This window comes from Monodelphis domestica, chromosome 4 (genome assembly GCF_027887165.1).
Source record: "Monodelphis domestica isolate mMonDom1 chromosome 4, mMonDom1.pri, whole genome shotgun sequence".
Lineage (NCBI taxonomy): Eukaryota > Metazoa > Chordata > Mammalia > Didelphimorphia > Didelphidae > Monodelphis > Monodelphis domestica.
In genome coordinates, this window is record NC_077230.1 from 275,339,991 (window position 1) to 275,358,476 (window position 18,486).

The window sequence follows — 18,486 nt, forward strand, 5'->3', positions numbered from 1 at the left end:
TCCTTCTGTCATCCAGCTTCCCTTTATCTCATAACAGAACTTACAGTCTTTTGCAATCTTTTTTTTCAAGGCTTCTTTCTCTTCCCTTTTCTACTCTACCTGAGTTTCAGATTACCAACTATGGGTACCTACAAGGTACATTCTCTGTTAAGCAAGTATTGGGAAGAGAATAAAAGCATAGTCCTCAGTCCTCCTAGCTTCCCTAAGCTACCAAGTGCCTTCCCAGACTATGTCCCTACAACCTGAGCTTCAGTCACTCCAATCCTCTACATAATTGGACTTCTTAAAAGTCCTCCCCTTTCTGATTCCTTTCTGTAAAATGGCTAATCAATGGCAGTTGTAGAAGGAGTCTGGGAATGAATATTTCATATTTATAAGAGAGTTCTAAGAATCAAAAGAAATTAACAAATGGATCTAGAGAAACATGGCTTGGTTAACCTGGGCTCCGAGTCCAACTGTCTTCCTTCCTTTAATCTTGGCCCCTAAACTCCCATTTCTTCAGAGACTCCCAGACCTATAATATAAAGTGATCTTGCTTTGGGGACCCATTCAATGACAGAAGGATCAAAATCTTCCCAGGACTGATTGACTTTTGAGATGGGCTATGCAAAGGACCTGAACAAAGACAGAATGTCATAGTTTGGCTGGAGGACCTCTAGCAGAACATCTGTCTGTAGTCTTTTTTTTTTTGGTTTCTCAGACAAGGACATGGGTATTCCAAAAGCCTGCTTATCTGTTGGAGTCTTGCTGGGGTAGCAGAGGACTCCAAAATAATCAGGACTCTGTCATCCCTAGTGGTGTCATCCTCAGAGCAAACCAACACTGACCATTCTGCTAGCTCTCCATGAAGACACCACTGCAAACTCCTATTTGCCCTTTGTCTCCTTTGCATTATGACCTCTAAAGAGCACAGAATGTGAAGGAGGTGGGGATTCCAAAGGCCTGCCTTGCCTCCTTCCCTTTCTGGATCTTGGAAGGCAGACATTTGCTTTTGGGGTGGGAAGACCATGTTTTTTAGTCTGAAATAGTATAGAAAAAGCACCAGGTTGAGCCTGAAGCATATAGAGCCCTGTTTGAGCTGGGCTTGATCCTAGTGATAATTAGACCAATGATGATTTAATATCTTTCTTAGAGGGAGGAAACTTTTTTCAACCTCTGAGCTGGACTTTAACTTCAAGAAGCCTGTAATTGGATTCTGTGAAGCTTAGCTATTTTTGAGGTTATGGTTTATATACTCTTTTTCTCTGCCTTTCTCTGTCTCTCTCTCTATCTCGTTTTGTTTTCTTTGTTTTTCTCTTTCTCCCTCTCCCTCCTCTTTCTTATACCCTTCCCTTCTAAGGAATCAAAGAATTTGCCCAATACAGAATAGCCGTCCTCTAGCTAGCAAAAAGTTATAGGTGCTTTTGCCAGCCACCATGGATTTTTTTTTTAACCCTTACCTTCCATCTGTGAATTTTAAAATTACTCCACCCTACTCAGACAGTACTTTAGGGGAAGCTAAAGTTGTAAACTCCTGCTTGAACAATGAAGGTACTTAACTCATACCTTATAGTGAAGCTAGAACTTTAAGCTAAGTCTGTTTTTAGATCTAATACAAAAAGGTGTTAAGTAACTATAAAGGTTAAATTAATCACAAAAAGGTCAAGTAACTAACAAAGGTGAATTTAACAAAGAAGTGTGAAGTAACTCAACCGATATAATCTAACCAGAGAAGGTGAGAACTAAAGAGTGGACAGTCCTGGAGAAAATCTAATCAAAGAAGGTGAGAACTAAAGAATGGGCAGTCCTGGAGAAAAGTGTCTGCTGTGATTGGTAGATGTGAAAATTTAGGGGAGGTGACACAAGAGAAAAGATCTTTAAAGGGAGGTCTAGATGAGCAGCAAAAAGGCAGTTCAGTCAGTTCAGAGGAGGAACTGAACTTGGAGGATCTCCCTCAGACAGTTTCCTTGAGACAGTCTCGTGATGAGTGATAAGATTGATTCCCTTTCCCTCAGGCTCAGGGAGGCCACTTTGGCTAAGGCCTTTAACTCCTGCCTGGCTCAGCCTGAGCCGGAACAGTTTATATTAACTCTTTCCTCTCTCTCTCTTCTCCTTAATTCCTTCTCTCTATATTAATTAAAATCACCATAATTTCCAGCTGACTTGGGTGCTTTATTATTTGGGATTTTCCCTGGCGACCAAATTAATTTAGATTTTTAAGTCACAATGCTAAAATTATCCTTACACATCTTAGACTCAATACTGTGTGTTGGTTCCAAGGCAGAAGAGCAGTAAGGGCTGGGCAATGGGGGTCAAGTGACTTGCCCAGGTTCACACAGCTAGGTAGTGTCTGAAGCCAGATTTGAAGCTAGGACCTCCCATCTCTAGGCCTACTTCTCAATCCACTGAGCCACTCAGCTACCCCTGGTCACCATGTTTTCTGACTGGGCCCAGCTTTGACTTCTCCCATAAGGAAGAAGCCAGAGAGCACCAGGGAGCTCTGGGGCCATTGCTACTATGGAACCTGAGCTAACAAAGCTTGAGGGAGGCCTTGGCATCCAGCAGTAACTGGTTGTCTGGGTTGAACATTGAACTGATGATGACCTACAGGAGCTTGATATTTGTGCTGTTGTTCATTTTTGTGAAAAGGCAAATAATGCATTTTGCTATGAAGTCTGGAAGAGACCTTCATGCCCCTGTGGGGCACAATGCTCCTAAGGATCTGAAGGAGGATGTTGACATCCGACTATTCAAGGTGTAAGAGTTTAAATTTAGGTTTTATGCTAAATATAAGAATTCTAAAGTAATATTTTGGTCACTGATTTAAAAAATATTATAGCTTAAGTCAAAATGATTTTTAGCAGCTTTATTTACAAAGAGGTGGAAAGAGTGAAAATGGGAAAATGTAGATAAAGAGACAGATTCTAATAATCCTGCCAGCCCTTCTCTGGTGAAGTGAGGCTCAGCCCTGCATGGGCTTCCTCATGTCCCTTGTCCCCATGTGGATTTTCTGATAATCCTCAGCCAGAAGTCTCGGTGGTATCTTTAGCCAGAGTTCTACTCACCCAGCAGGCCAGGTATAGCATCTAGGGAACAGATCTCCTCCAAGCCAAGGTAGGGATCTCCAGAACCAATCTCTCCAGAAGCCAGGAAAGGAATGAATGCTAAACCATGTTGGTCTCTTTTTATACCCCTTTTTTCCACAACACTTCCTGTCATTCCTCCTTCACATAAAACAAATGGCAGTCTTTCAATTTGCCTAGCACTGTCGGGGGTGGGGGGAGGAGCAGTGGCCTTTGGAGTTGTCACTTATTCTAATAAGTGACTTGTAAATTCTCATACTTAATGGTAAGTAAGGGTATTTTAAGTTCTTGATTTGATTAGTTAAAAATAAGCAAGGGGAGAGTTAATCCTGTCTTCACAAAGGTCCAGTTTGTAAAGTATGAACCTCAGATTCTTGAAGAGGATGATGCCAGACTTTTACAGCTGGAGACACCAGGAAATCAACATTGCTACAACTCCCTATACAGAATGAAAGCATTGGATGCCATTCATGCCTCTGAGATTCCATTCCATTCAGAAGGCCAGCATCCTTGTTCTTTGATGGCCAAGAACTTCTGATCATATCTATTGGAGCTTCAAAACACAAGTACCCCTTCAAGGGTATCCAAAAGGCCCTCATTGATACTCTGCTAGATAGTTATGAGAAAGCAGGATCTGGCACTGAAGTCTTTGGCTAGATGGAATATCTACACTATCAGGAAGCATTGAATAAACTGGCTGCCTCATCAAAGCCTGTGATGGAAACTCCCAGTATCAGCACCAGTCAGCAGCTAAGGATCTAATACAATTTCCTAAAGTTTCCTCCGGACAACTATTAGGTCACCTATCTGCCCTCCAGCCAGAAGAGTAAAAGAGCCAAGTACTTCCTAGAATTGAAGAGTTTTAAGCATAACTACAACACATTAGAGAGCACCCTTTAACTGAATTTGAGGGGAACCATAGCTAATGTGGCTTCAATAAGAGAATCCAGTTTCAGGACCCAGAAATTTCTCCAGGGCAGCAGACAGAATTGATATCATTAGGCCCAGAATTCCTGCAGTGTGTGCCTGGAGATCCTTCTTTCTCTGGTCTGCTATAGAACTACACATGAGAGGCAGTCTTCCCCCCTCCACTAGCATTTTTTTTGGATTTGAACCCACATATTCTCTCTCTGTCTATGTCACTTTCTCCTTACCCCAACTCCTTTTTTTTTATCATAGTTATTTTTTGCTCTCTCCTAAAGTCAGTTTTACTCTAAATGGGTTAGTGGGAGTGGGGGTGGAGAGGGAACACATGATGATAGAAATGGAAACCACAGAACCCCTACCTAACCCAGTTGGATGGGGACACCAGCCCATGGACATGTCATTTAAAGTTATGGAATAAGAAGGGCAGGAAGAACTAGGGTATTGTACTTAAACCAAGCCCTATTGAGATTTGTATTGTGTTTAGTGCACTGCCTTGCCTTTCTTTTCAAGGCAAATGACTGAGGGGAACTGTTGAGATACAGGCACTAATTCCTTATTCCCCCCAATAATTCATGCATTGCTCTCACTTTATAAACTGGCTATTTAGTAAAACAGCTGTAAAAATAAAAAAAGCTATGGGTCTTTGGAAAACATAGTCTTATGCAGACAGGACATTAATGCATTGTTAGTGGAACTGTGAACTGGTCCAACCATTGTGGATAGCAATTTGGAACTATTTCTTGATAGGGGAACAGTAATGGGGAAAGAGGGAGAAAAAGAAGCAGTTTTGTTGATTAAGAAAATAAAAATGTAATTTTAAAAAGTTAGCTGGGGTGAAGAAGCATGGCCCCAGGGCGGTTTTTTTGTTTCATTTTATTTTTAAACAAATATGTATACATGCTGTTGCCATTAATAAAATGGAAATTCATTTTTTAAAAAATCCCTCAAATGCAGTTCTTGTTCTTTCTTCTCTTCCTAGTGGGTATATAATATTTTGGATAAGAAGGCTGAAGCTGACCGGATTGTATTTGAGAACCCAGATCATTCTGATGGGTTTGTTCTCATTCCTGATCTCAAGTGGAATCAAAAACAAGTAAGGCATTTTTTTTCCTGGGGCTTTCCCACCTCCTTCAGTGTTCTGCTGCCTGACTTTCTGGCAGTCCTCAGTTCTTGCCTCCTTTCTTTGGCTCCTTCGAACAGATGAAGATCACCAAAGTGGATCATTAGGTTCTCAAATTCAGGAAGAAAAATTGGCAGAGCACATACCTGTCATACCCAAACATGTGGGTGAGGAGAATTGGCCACATGCCTGCTCTGCCCCTCCTCCCACCCAGCAAGTCAGTGTTTAATGAAAAGTACAATGATCACATCCTGGCCATGTGGAGGATTCCTTAATCAGCCATGCAGCTCCCACCAAGAGGTTCCAATTTCCATTCTCACTTGCAGGAGAACCTCTAGCAACAACCTGCATCAACCAAGCTTTTGTTTGCACTGGTAGCTATTCCCTTGGACATTGGCCCCTATTGTCAAAGTGGTTCTGTTTTAGTTGGCTTCCAGGGAATGGGGATGAATCACAGCTCACTCTCTTAGGCTTAGGGATCATGCACCCCAAGGAAAGCTTCAGTTAATTAAATGTATGGAGTAGCCTCAATTAACAACCCAGGCTTTCTTTTCTCTATATTTTTATTGTTGTTATTCAGTCATTTCAGTCATATCTAACTGTGTGACCGTATTTGGAATCTTTTTTTTTTTAAACCCTTACCTTCTCTCTTGGAATCAATACTATGTATTGGTTCCAAAGAAGAAGAGTGGTAAGGGCTAGGCAATGGGGGGTCAAGTGACTTGCTCAGGGTCACACAGCTGGGAAGTGTCTGAGGCCAGATTTGAACCCATGACCTCCCATCTCCAGGCCTGGCTCAATCCTCTGAGCCACCCAGCTGCTCCCTCATTTGGGATTTTCTTGATAAAGATGCTGGAGTTGTTTGCCATTTCCATCTCCACCTCATTTTACAGATGATGAAATGGAGGCAAACAGGGTGAATTGACTTGTGCAGGATGACACAGCAAATAATTGTCTTGAGGCCAGATTTGAATTTGGGAAGATAAGTTTCTGACTCTATAACTGGCCCTCTATTGTACCACTCAACTTATCTTTCTCTATGTAGGAAGCCCATTTTTACTTATTAGTTCTCTTACCTGGTCTCTTATGTAATTCTCAGTAGCCCTACCTTTTAAATGCTTAAGAGCATTATTTGAACTATTCTTCATTCACATGTGAACTTTTATTTCTCTATTTATATATCTCTAGGCCTGGATCCCAGTTCACTGAGCCACTTGGCTACCCCCAAGCATTTCTAATACTGTTAAATAGTATTGGTGTTAATGGGTTTCTTTGTTTCATTCTTGATCTTATTAGGAAGGCTTCTAACTTATCTCCATTACAAATATTTGCTGATGGTTTTAGATAGATACTTCTTATCATTTTAAGAAAAAATTCATTTATACTTGTGCTTTCCAGTGTTTTTAATAGGAATGAGTATTGCATTTTGTCAAAGGCTTTTTCTGCAACTATTGATATAAATCATTATTTTTGTTACTTTATAATCAATTGTGTCAATAGTTTTCTTAATATTAAACCACTGCATTGCTGGTATAAATTGTATTTGGTCCCAGTGTATAATCTTTGTGATACAATGTTGTAGTCTCCTAGCTAGTATTTTATTTGGGATTTTTTTCATCTATATTCATTAATGAAATTGATCTATAATTTTCTCTCTCTGTTTTTGCTCATTCTAGTTCTAGTATCAGCACTATATTTGTTTCATAAAAGGAGTTTAGTAAGACTCCTTATCTATTGTTTCAAATAATCTATTTAATATTGGATTTAGTTCATCTTTAAATTTTGGTAGAATTCACCTATAAGTTCATCTGGTCTTATTGCTTTTTTTCCTTTTTAGGAAGTTCATTTATGGATGGCCTGTTCAATTTCTATTTTCTAAAATAGGTTTATTTAGATGTCTATTTCTTCCTCTTATTGTCTAGACAGTTGATATTTTCATTATTATATTTCTTAACATTTATCTTTTTTTGTGAGTCCCTTACCTCCCTGGTGATAGTAAAAATGGACAATGGCATCTTCTTGTGTCTAGGAGAAGGCTGAAATCTCTATAGGATCTGCAGTATTGATAGCATCAGGATAGGGGGCTCAGCAACCTGGGGAATGGGGAGGAGCTAGATCCAAAGTTGGAAATGAGTGATTCCCTCTCTCTATACCTATTCTGAATCCTTTTTTTTAATTTAATTTTTTTTTTATCATTCTCTTTTGGACTGAGCCTGTTTAACTTCTGTGATCTTGATGTCAGGGCCTTGTCATAGGGCCCAGTTTGGGCTTTGTCCTTTTTCTTCTCCATTAATTCCTTCCCTTTTACTTTTTTTTTTTAGCCTCTAGGTACTTTCAGGCTTTCTGATTCTTTTTTTTTTTTTAATTTTTTTTTGAGGCTTTCTGATTCTTAACTGAGCTGACCTCTGGAATGTTTCAGTTGTATATTTAATCTCTGTACATTCTCCTATCACCTCAAGAGTACAATTAAAGACAGGGTGAAGAGAATTTGGTTCTTAGAAGAGACCTAAAAATCTGAAGGAGAGAACCAAGAAAGGATATCTTTTTTCATTTCTGATAAGGGTAGCAGGGATCCTACTTAGAAGGGGGATTGTGCAACCTCTAGGCATTTGTGGCCTGGGAGGTATGGTGGGAATTTTGAAGGGATTTTCCAGACACGAAATCTTGAGTACTTCATTAGAACCAGGTAAGATCAAAGAAAAGGACCCCATCTCAGTCAAGAGATGATGAGAACACCTGCCTGCCCTCTATGGTTAGAGCCTTCTCCTTGTCTTTACCTTGGCCTGTGGGAGTTAATTGGGATAGTAGGAAGGAAAGAACTGCCAGCAGACAAGCCTGAGTTGGCTTTGGACCTGTTTTTGGAGCGGGTGGAAGATGAAGCTGCTGAGCCAAAGAACACCTGTGCAAGCAATGGGAAATACCCCCAGGACAACTCTGCTTAGCTCAAGAATCAGCTTCTACAAAACTCCTGACCTTCTCCGTGTGGCCACATTCCCAAGAGGCCTGGGATTCAAGCTAAGTCACAAGGTGGTGGATAGATGGTGGGTGTGAGAGATTTCAGCATCACAAGACCCTTGAAGATTCAGGTCTCATGATTTGTAGGAGATTTAAGTCTGAACAAAAGGTTGACAGTAAGCATACATAAACTTCCCCACCCCCCTAAAAGCACTGATTGAGTTTGAGCCTGAGGGTTCCAGAGCTAAAATGTGTTTCTTATTTCAGTTCTAGTACCACAGTCTCTCATGTGCCATTCAATCACAGAGAATTTCGGAATTTCATCTGCCTCTCAGCTACCATCATCCTTAGTGGGAACCAGGGAGGTCCAAAGATTTTAGGTTGTGATTAGAAGAGCTGACTTCATCAAAATACTTCTTATCAACTATGATGGTATCATCCATAATTTTAGATCAATAATATGATCTCTCTTGTAATTGGCATATATTTACTTCATAATCTTCAGCATAGTCAGTGACCTTTGTGTGCTGCAAAGAGTGACGCTGACCTTCATTAATCTCTTGGACAAGGGGATCAACCATATTTTGGCTTTTATTTGAGTTTAGACTAAAGGGTTGAAGAGGAGTGACTGAATTTTGCCTTCAGGATTGCCTTCCCCAGAAAGGATTTTCCTTTTCCCCAAATGGAGTGTATCCAGATTATTTTAAGTATGAGAAGGCACTTCCTTTGAGGGGAGCTGGATGATCTGCTGAAGCAAACCAGGATATGTGGCTTTCGTTTACTCTTTCTGTTTGGACTTACCAAACATTTGCCTACTTTGTCAAAACTATTAGGCAGTAAGGTTACAAAGATGAAAAGCAATCCTTAGCACTTACTCAGGACAGAGTGAAGAGAACAGGGTTCTTGGGACATAAGAGTTAGAAGCAGAGCAGCACCAGGGACATGTTGTCTTTCTTGTTTCTGATAGGGGTGGCAGAAATATTGCTTGGGAGGGACATCATGGAGCTTCTGGATGAGGTTTAAGGGCATGCTTGAAGGAAGGGGGGGGTAATCAAAATATGCATTACAGATAGTTAAGGCTAAGGGAAAGGTTCAAATGATCCATGAGAAATTTGAGGTGAAAGAAAGAATATTAACTCACATTTTGTAGTGTTTTAAATTTTACTGAGCATTTCCCTTATAATAACACTGTGAAGTAGGCAGTAAAGTATTTTTACAAATGAGGAAACTGAGGCAGACAGGTTAAGTGACTTGCCCAGAGCCACATGACTAGTTCTTTTTATTCCAAATCTAATTTTCTCTTCACTGTACATAGTCAGAAGGATGCATGGAAATGTCATCAAAACCATCATCTGTCCTGGTCTTTGAAAAGAAGAGAAAGAGTTAATCAAAAAAGGAATGAGGAAGGAAAATGTTATAGCCATGGGGGATGATGGTTATAAATGTAAAGAAGTCAAAAAGAGACAGGGGAAGGTCTAGGAAGAACTAGGGGTTGTGGTTGGTTAGAATGTGTTCGGGGAAGACTAGTACCTCTGGTGGAAAGGATGGCTGAACCGACTTCAGGGCTGCTTATTCTCCTTCCACCCAGCTCTTACCTATGGCTCCTAGAAGATGTAGTATGTACAGAAGCTACACCCAGGACACCATCTTGGCAGACAGACTAAACCAGGTTGAAGGTAACCCATGGGCTGCATGTCCATTGGTGAGTTAGGGGAATGTCAACCCCATAGGTTGACATAGGAAGACTTCTCCAATAGAATGGGTTGATGAGAACAATTTGTTCCAATGGTCAGCCATGAAAACAGCAGAAATTGGCACTGTGGAGCACTTAGAGCTTGGTTAGACGTTGAAGAAACCAAGGGTCACCCACTGCATCCCAAGCCATCACCAGTCATTTTGACTTTTGCTTTGCCATTGAACTTTGTTGACTCTGAAAGAGAGTGGGGCTAATGACTTTGGGCAACTCTGCCTCACTTAAATCTGATTTATACACAGGTCAGGATATCACCCCATATCGTCATTGGTCTTCACTGAAAACTGAAGACAATCAACAGTATTAATTGGAACTTTTTACTGATGGACAAGTGAAATCCCTTCTCCATTTGACTTTTTTTGAGTATATCACTGCATTGTCAAACACAATAAATATTCCCACCACTTCCTCCCCTTGGGCCACGCAGTCTCTGGTAAGCTTACTCTGTCCCATGAAAAGAGGTTGATGATGCCAGCTTCCCTTGGGCAGACTGCCACCATCTGAGTTGTCATGTAGATTCCTGGTTTCTTCTCAATACCTGACAACTTTGTGACCTCCCTGGAGACCTGTAGGGGCCCTCCATTAGGTTGGCACATTCTAGAGAAACTTGGCATGGTTTCTATAGAACTGGTCTTCATCACTTCTACCCCCTTCACCTGAACTCCCAGAGGATGACAGTCATTTAGCAACCTGATTCAGCCTTCAAACTGACATGTAACATCAGGATCAATGCCCCATTCCATGGCAGTGGAGCCAAGAACTGTAATTCAGTGTGTCCTATTTAGCATTTGTCAGCAGCATTCATCCAAAATAAAAGCTATTATTTGGGAGCACTGTGGCAGTTGATACATAGAAGAGCTAAAAAAAAAAAACACACCCACATGTCAAGAATATTCAGTTCTTCCCAAGTTTGAAACTTAGTTTTCTTTTCTAGCTGCTCCTTGATTTCAGCAGTTTCGTGCTCCTATCCAGTGGGTTGGGTCAGGGACTTTCAGGTCTAAGTAGAGGGTCAAATCACTTTGCCTTCTAAGGTACCAGCTGAGAGAAAGGAAGCAGGACAGGCTGCTGCTCAGGTGTACCGAAGGCAATCAATGGCGAAAGCTCATTTTGTTTTGGATCCAGGACCCCAAGGGATTCAGAGTGATTCTTTACCACCTGAGATAATGCAGTGAGAAATGCAGGGTCTTGGTACTTACCCCCAGAGACAGAAATGTTTGAAGCTGGGAGCCCTTTAGAATATTCCCATAGCTGGGCTTCTTGTATGCTGGTGTTGAGACCCCCACCCCCACCCCACTTTTTTTTAACCCTTACCTTCTGTCTTGGAGTCAATACTGTGTATTGGCTCCAAGGTAAAAAAAGAGTGGTAAGGGCTAGGCAATGGGGGTCAAGTGACTTGCCCAGGGTCACACAGCTGGGAAGTATCTGAGGCCATATTTGAACCTAGGACCTCCCATTTCTAGGCCTGGCTCTCAATCCACTGAGATACCCAGCTTCCCTTCCTTCCTCCCTCCCTCTCCCCCAGCCCCTACACTTCTGAGTTAGTCCATGGCCCTGATCTTTGGGGAACTTGTGGGGAAAGGCTTCTTTTGGTTAGAAGTAGAAAAAAATTCAGTCTATGACATAGGAGCTCACTGATTTTGCTTCTTTAAATTGGTGTACCACAAAATTTGACTCTATTCAAGAACAGGAATGAAGATAGCTCAGAAATGTTATTCCAGGGACTCAATAGGGATGGCAAAGGAAAATAATAGTAATAGCTAATGGAGCAGCTCAGTGTGGATAGAGCCAGGTCTAGAGACAGGAGGTCCTGGGTTCAAATGTGACCTCAAACACATCTTAGTTAAATAAGCTTGGGCAAGTCACTTAACCCCCATTGCCTAGCCCTTACTGCTCTTCTGCCTTGGAACTGATTCTTAGTATTGATCCTCAGGCAGAATATAAGGGTTTTTTTTTTTAATTGGCAATAGTCATTATCCACATAGCATTTTAAGGTTTGTGAAGTGCTTTATAAATATTATCTCATTTGATCCTCCCAACCACTTCATGAGGTAGGTGCTGTTAATATCTCTACTTTCTAGATGAAGAAACTGAGGCAGAGAGAGAGATTATGTGACTTCCCCAGGATCAGATAGCAGGAAAGTGTCTTAGCAGAATTCAAATTTAGGTTTTCCTTACTCCAAGTCCAGGGCTCTGTTACCTGCACCACCTAGCTCACAAGTTATAGTTTACTTCTTGGTGATATTTACAGTAAATACAATCAACACAGATAGTTTTACCCCACAGAAAAACCAAAAAGCCTTTAATCTTACTTCCTCAAGTTGAAAGATTTAGAAAACTTATGTTTATCGTAGCATCCTCCTCAAAGCCATGATATATGTATGCTTGTGTTTTGCTATCAAATTCATCCTGGAATGGATGGTGTCTGAAAAGCAGTGTGTCTAGTTCAAGGTACCCACTGCTGCTCCTGATGGCTCAGGGGCCAGGGATCCGGGCCGAGCATTATGGGAAGCCAGGGAGTTGGTGAATCAGTGCCTCATCACTACCTGTCCTCCCTCGTTGTAGTTGGATGACCTCTACCTGATTGCCATCTGCCATCGCCGGGGAATCAAGTCCCTACGGGAGCTGACTGGGGAACATTTACCTCTACTCAGGAACATCTTGCAAGAGGGTCAGGTGAGCCACTATAGAGGTCTCAGAGCCCCACCAGGGCCTGGCTCTTCATTCTCTCCAGATCACTCCTCTCATCCTTCCCAAAAGTCCATTCGGCATATAGCTTTCCCCTAGGAGCCTGCCACTAGCTTATCCCTAGTGCATCATCCTTAGAATAAACTTGGCTGGCATGAAAGACCCTCCTTGTAATCTAGCTCTGCCCTGACTATCCAAGCATGGCTTCTACAGCTCTGTAATTCAAGCCCTTGGCACTGGCACTGGCCAGACTGGCCTCGTCATTATCTAAGCATTCCCACCCACTCGGCAGGCTGATGTCCACCCTGTGCCCCAGGCTCCATGCAAACTCTAATAGTTTTTCAAGCTCCATTCCACATTGCTCAAACTCTCATATTAGTTCTTCCCTCCATTCCAGGGGCAGACTATCTCCTACAGAGCCTGAAACTACAGTAGCCAAAAACTGAGCGAATGTAGTTGAGGTAGTTCCCCCCTCGCCCTCTGGTCTTCTAGTTGGGAAAGCTGTCTCTTCCATCTCAAGTACAGGAGACTTGAGGGTAGAGCTGGAGGATGAGAGTTAGGAGCAGTAGGTTACTGTAGGGTTAGCCAGTACTTGGGTACATTAGCTCTCAACTCCTGACTGAAAGTTTCATGGGTGGTTGAACATGTGTCTGGCAGGCTTTCCAGAAGTGACCAGGGATTTGTTATGGCTTCTCAGCAATTTCTGTTTCCTCTTCCTCCATGGCAAGCAATCTTCCAAACTTGGGGTCTTAATTAAAACCCATCTCAGCACCAAGATCTCATCCAGAGCCAAATTGAAGGCCTTCCTGCCTACCAAAGAAGCCAAGTTCAGATTTCCCTGGCCCTCAGGCTGCCCTAGCATCTCTCAGCCACCCCTCCACCAGCCTCTGCTGCTTATGTTTTTCTAATTCCTAGTGTGGCCCTGACCTTGTTTTCTTCAGTTGGGGGTGCAGATTCCTTCCACCTACTCCCTTTCCTGCAGTAGGAGGAGGAAAATGCCTGGGAGTAATCAGAGAAAAGGACATAGTGTTAGTCTCAGTGATCTTTAGGAACCAAGAGACCTTGTCTTTAAATCCTGGAGCTTTCCATGTTCTGAACTGATAGGGAAGTAGGTTGTAGATGACAAGTGAGAAACAGTGATAAAGTCTGGCCTCTTGGCCTAAGCCCCTGATCCTGTGTGGTGTTTTGGGAAGGAGACTGGAGTGGACTCAAGTTTTGTCTTTGGGACTCCTTTCTTTTCTCAGGAGGCCATCCAGCAACGCTATCAAGTGAGGGAAGACCGACTTCGAGTTTACCTGCACTACCAGCCCTCTTATTATCATCTTCACGTGCACTTCACTGCCCTGGGCTTTGAGGCACCTGGCTCAGGGGTGGAGAGGGCACACCTGCTGGCTGATGTGATTGAGAATCTGGAATATGACCCACAGTATTATCAGAAGCGCACCCTCACTTTTGCCCTGAGGGCTGACGAGCCTTTACTTAAACTCTTCCAGGAGGCCAAGAAGAACTGAGAGGCTCACATGTGGAAATGGGGGGAATTTTTATCACCATGTTGGTTTTTTAAAACTTTTTGTACTGGTTGGTTCTTTCCCAATGAATAAAATACCTGGTTCACTAGGCCTAGTGTGACTAAATGTCTTGAGGATTGGGAGAATAAGGAGATGGGGGAAAGGACTGGGTTTTCCTCAGGTAGGTGGTGTATCCTTGTTGAAGGTCTTAAAGAAAACAAGGGAAGAAGCTTGGATCTTCACCAAGCCAGTGGTGCCTACTAATCCCCAGATCCTTGTTTATTTTTCTTGGCCTTTTATGGCCTTTCCTTCCAAGCAACTCTCCAACCCACTGGGGCCTAGAGATTTCCTAGAACAACCAACCATAATATCTTACTCTACACATTCCATTGAGTCATCTGGAAACTTCTCACTTTTTTTTCTCAAACATTTGGTTTACCCATTGCCCTTTCCTGCTTCCGTGTTGAGATGTGGGAGTTATCGAGGTGGAGGTAGAGAGGAAACTTAAATAAAAATCAGATGACAAATCCTATAAAAGAGTCTATTGTTCGATCAACAAACTTTTATAGGGCATATAATACAGTGAAAGCATCATACCACAAATATACTGTGTAAGTATATTAAAATGTGTGTATAAGCATAGCAATATAATAGTATAAATATGTATATAGAAAATGAATACATCAAGATGATAGCATATAAATTAAGTCTAAAAACTTCAAGGGAACTCTAAAAGAGTGATTGGTGGGTTTTTTTTTTAAGGTCTTCCTTTATCTAATTTGAATTTTAGAACTGAAAGGAAACTAGAGATCACCTTATTCCAAGTCCCACTTTTCCAGTGAGCACATTTCTTTGTGACAGCCTCAGTTGCTTACCATCTCACCAAAGCTGAAGTCCTCTTCTTCAGAAAAAACAGAAAAGCACAGTAATAAAGAGACAGTTGAAGGTATCTGGGGGAAAAAAGACCAGGAGCTTCTGGCTCAGGTTGTAGCCAAGGAGGTCTGGTAAGGCCCAAGCTGGCAAATAGACTGCCACTGTAATTTGACCAGCAAGATGACTGTATCCCTGCCAATCCCTTTAAATTCTAGGGATTTGATAAGATAGAGTTAGAGGGAAAAGAATTCCTTAGGTGACTACAAAGGCCTCAAGAGAGGTGGGGGCTGCAAGTCTGGGTCTGTCTCGTGCATGAATAGGACCCAAACCACGTACTCTCTGCAGGCTCTTTCAACAAGTGCTGAAGTCTTTGGGCTGTGAAGGTTGAGCTCCTGGGCTCTCTGTATCCTTGGGTGTGCTGCTCAGGCCTTGTTTACTCCAATCCAGAGCCATTGGGAGAAAACAGGCTCTTTGTCCTTTTCCCTTCCCCAGAAATGAATGAGGACTCTGCTATCCCCAAAGCCTGAAAGCAGCAAGATGAACCAGTCAGTCAGGGCTGAGGTTTGAATTAAGGTACAAGAAGTGACTATGGGAAGACCTCTTGTTAATATAGTGAATTGAGATTTACTTGTTGCATGAGCATCACTGGAACAGTCCATTGCTAGTGAGTACAGACAGGCAGCCCCTGGGATGGGGAGATGGTTCCTGCCTTGGGAAACTTGCAGTCTAATAAAGATTTGCCATGAGTGTGTACGTGGTGCTTCTAAGATAAAATAGGGCCAGAGGGAGAACTTCAGGCCATTTTAAATGGGTCTCAGTGCATAATTTGCCAATCATAGTCTTAAGTTCTTTATTCATCCTCTCCACTTGGCCTGAGCTCTGGGGGTGATATGGAACATGGAATTTGGGAGTTATCCCCAAGCAAGAATATATTTGGTTTAAGACAGAATTGGTAAAATGACTCCCTCTATCAGAGTCAATACGTGCTGGCAGGCCAAAACGAGGAATAATTTCCTTTAAAAGTATCTTTGCAACAAAATCTGCTATGGCTCCGGTCGTAGGAAATGCTTCCGGCCATCTGGTTAGTTGATCTACTATGACCAGACAAAATTTATAACGTCCAGCCTTTGGCATTGTTATGAAATCTATCTGTAGATATTCAAAAGGTGTGTAAGCCAGAGGACATCCCCCAAAGGCTTTTCCACGATATGCATGTTGGTTATATGCCTGACAGATAGGGCAGGCTGAACATACTTTAGAGGCTATAGTAGTTATACCAGGGTCTATCCATACTCTCTTGACAGAGTCCACAATGCCCTGGGTGCCCAAAATGACCATTTTAATGAATAGATCGGCAAATTTGGTTATAGAAACTTCTAGGGAGCAGGGGTTTTCCTTCAGATGACACCCATACTCCATTAATCTGTTTTGCTTTATATTGTTTCCATTTTTCCACTTCCTTTTCATTATAGGAAAGTGATAAATTTAAATTATCAGTGGTTGTTAATGTTAAAATTAATCCAGGTCCTTCTATGGCTGCTAGCTTTGCAGCAGCATCTGCTCGGTCATTTCCTCCAGAGACAGGGTCAGAGCCACCTGTATGGGCAGAGCAATGAACTACAGCTAGGGCTTTAGGCAGTTTGAGAGCAGAAAGAACTTCATTAATAATTTCTGCATTAGCTATGGATTTTCCAGCTGAGGTTAAAAATCCTCTTTGGAGCCATAACATCCTGACTGAGTGACAAATGCCGAAAGCATATCTAGAATCCGTATAAATTGTTGCCTTTTTATCCTTGGCAATTATACAAGCTTGTTTTAGAGCTATGAGTTCTGCTCCTTGAGCACTAATGTTAGAAGGTAGTGAAGCTGACCATTCAGTGGCAGGATGGGTGTGTTGTATTCAGATTTGCAAGGGATTATTATTCCCTGCTCTATTAATGAGTTAATAACTGGTGTAATACCCTCAATTGCCTCCTTTGAGAGGGGATACTGAGGGATAGAAGGAGGTGGGCTAGATTTAGTTTTTATCTGCACAGGAACAGCAGATTTAAGTAAGCCTACATCAGAAGAAGATGTGGCCCAAAGAGACTCCGGTATATCTTTAGGTATTTCAAAAATGGAAGGTTCTTTTGCCTCCTGGTTTTCCGAGAGAAGTACAGGGAGTAAATTTAAAGATTCCTCTGGTACTTCTAATGATAATGAACCATCTGGGGAGCAGGTTATTGTGGTTCTGAGTTTGCATAGAAGGTCCCTCCCCAGCAAATTTAAAGGGGAGTCAGCTATCAAAAGGAAGGAGTGTTGTACCTCTAGGGGTCCTACAGACACCATTCTAGGAGGAAGTCTTTTAACGCTTTGGGTTATTCCTGATACTCCCATTACATTCTCTGAGCCAACAGAATAACATTGTAAATCAGGTGTTCTCTTTAATACAGACCAGGAAGCTCCGGTGTCTAATAGACAATCATAATAGGTGTTACCCACCTTTAATGTAACATGGGGTTCATTAGTTTGGGGGGGCAGTGGATAGGGACAACGGGTAGTAGGACATCAGGGTCCAGGAAATCAAAGGTTGTATCCTCTGATTCCTGTGCCCCAGCCCCCCCCCCCCCCCCGGACACCATCACTGTGTTTGGGATATTCCTTGGGCACCCCCCTGAAGGGCACCTCTCTGAGGGTCATTAGTACCTCAAGTATTTTTTGGACGAGCGCCATTTCTCATATATTGTTGTTGTTCATTATCATTATAATTTTCTTCATTTGGAGCATTGTCATTATTTTCCCAATTCCTATTTCTATAATTCTGGTTTCTAAAGTTCTTATTTCTATATTCATTATAGTTATTTCCATAGTCATTATAATTTCTAGAATTCTGGTTTCTATAACCATTATCATCATTTCTATAGTTATTATTTCTAAAGCTATTATTAAACTGTGTATTCCTTCCAATCATCTTAAGAAAGGTTCTACATTCCATCATTTTGTGGCCCTTCTTCTCACAGAAGTGGCAAGTAATGGATTGATAATTGGATTTCTGGAGAGAGGCAATTGTCGTTGGTACATTATCATGCCCTCTTTCTAATTTAGTTATCCTATCTATTAAATATCTAATTTTTTTCATCATTTCCTCCATGTCATCATTATTTTCTTCCTCCTTTTCTTTGTTTCCCTTTAAAACATATATAGCTGTTTTTCGCAATTCTTCAAGGTCCACCTCTAACCATCTTGGGCATTGTGTTCTAAAATAATTCTTAATTGCTTTGCAAGAGTTATTTACAAAGATCCTTCTAACTTGTCTTAAGCTACTCTCTTTAGTTAGGCCCCAATCTAAGTATCAGTCCCCAAACTCAATGGAGGGTGTTTCTTCCTCCTTTTGCTTAATATTTTCAAGTTCCATCCACTTATCTGTACTGTCTGCACATTCCTTCATTGCCGTGAGGATGGCCTCTCTACAACAGTATAGTTGTAGATAATCCTCAGGATTGTTATAGTCCCATTCGGGATCCTGAGATGGCCAATGTGCTGCATTACGCCCCCGGGTTTTGTTGACATGAGCAATTATTTTATTTTTTTCACGTTCAGTTAAAAAAGCCTGTAGCAAGTTCT

The 18,486-nt window shown here is 41.8% G+C and overlaps 1 protein-coding gene and 1 pseudogene across 2 annotated transcripts in view; both read left to right on the plus strand.

Moving 5' to 3' along the window:
- Positions 1–14,119, plus strand: part of DCPS (decapping enzyme, scavenger) — a 47,322-nt gene extending 33,203 nt beyond the window's left edge. Inside the window, exons 4-6 of one of the 2 annotated variants that reach the window (XM_001372330.5) lie at positions 4,969–5,082; positions 12,380–12,490; positions 13,747–14,119. In XM_001372330.5, coding sequence (XP_001372367.1) covers positions 4,969–5,082; positions 12,380–12,490; positions 13,747–14,013 — 492 coding nt within the window. In that variant the 3' untranslated portion in view covers positions 14,014–14,119. The remainder of the gene's footprint in view (positions 1–4,968; positions 5,083–12,379; positions 12,491–13,746) is intronic. The other variant, XM_007495102.2, reaches the window with a different exon arrangement.
- On the plus strand, positions 2,519–4,929 carry LOC103094949 (protein C1orf43 homolog; annotated as a pseudogene).
- Positions 14,120–18,486: the final 4,367 nt, after the last annotated feature.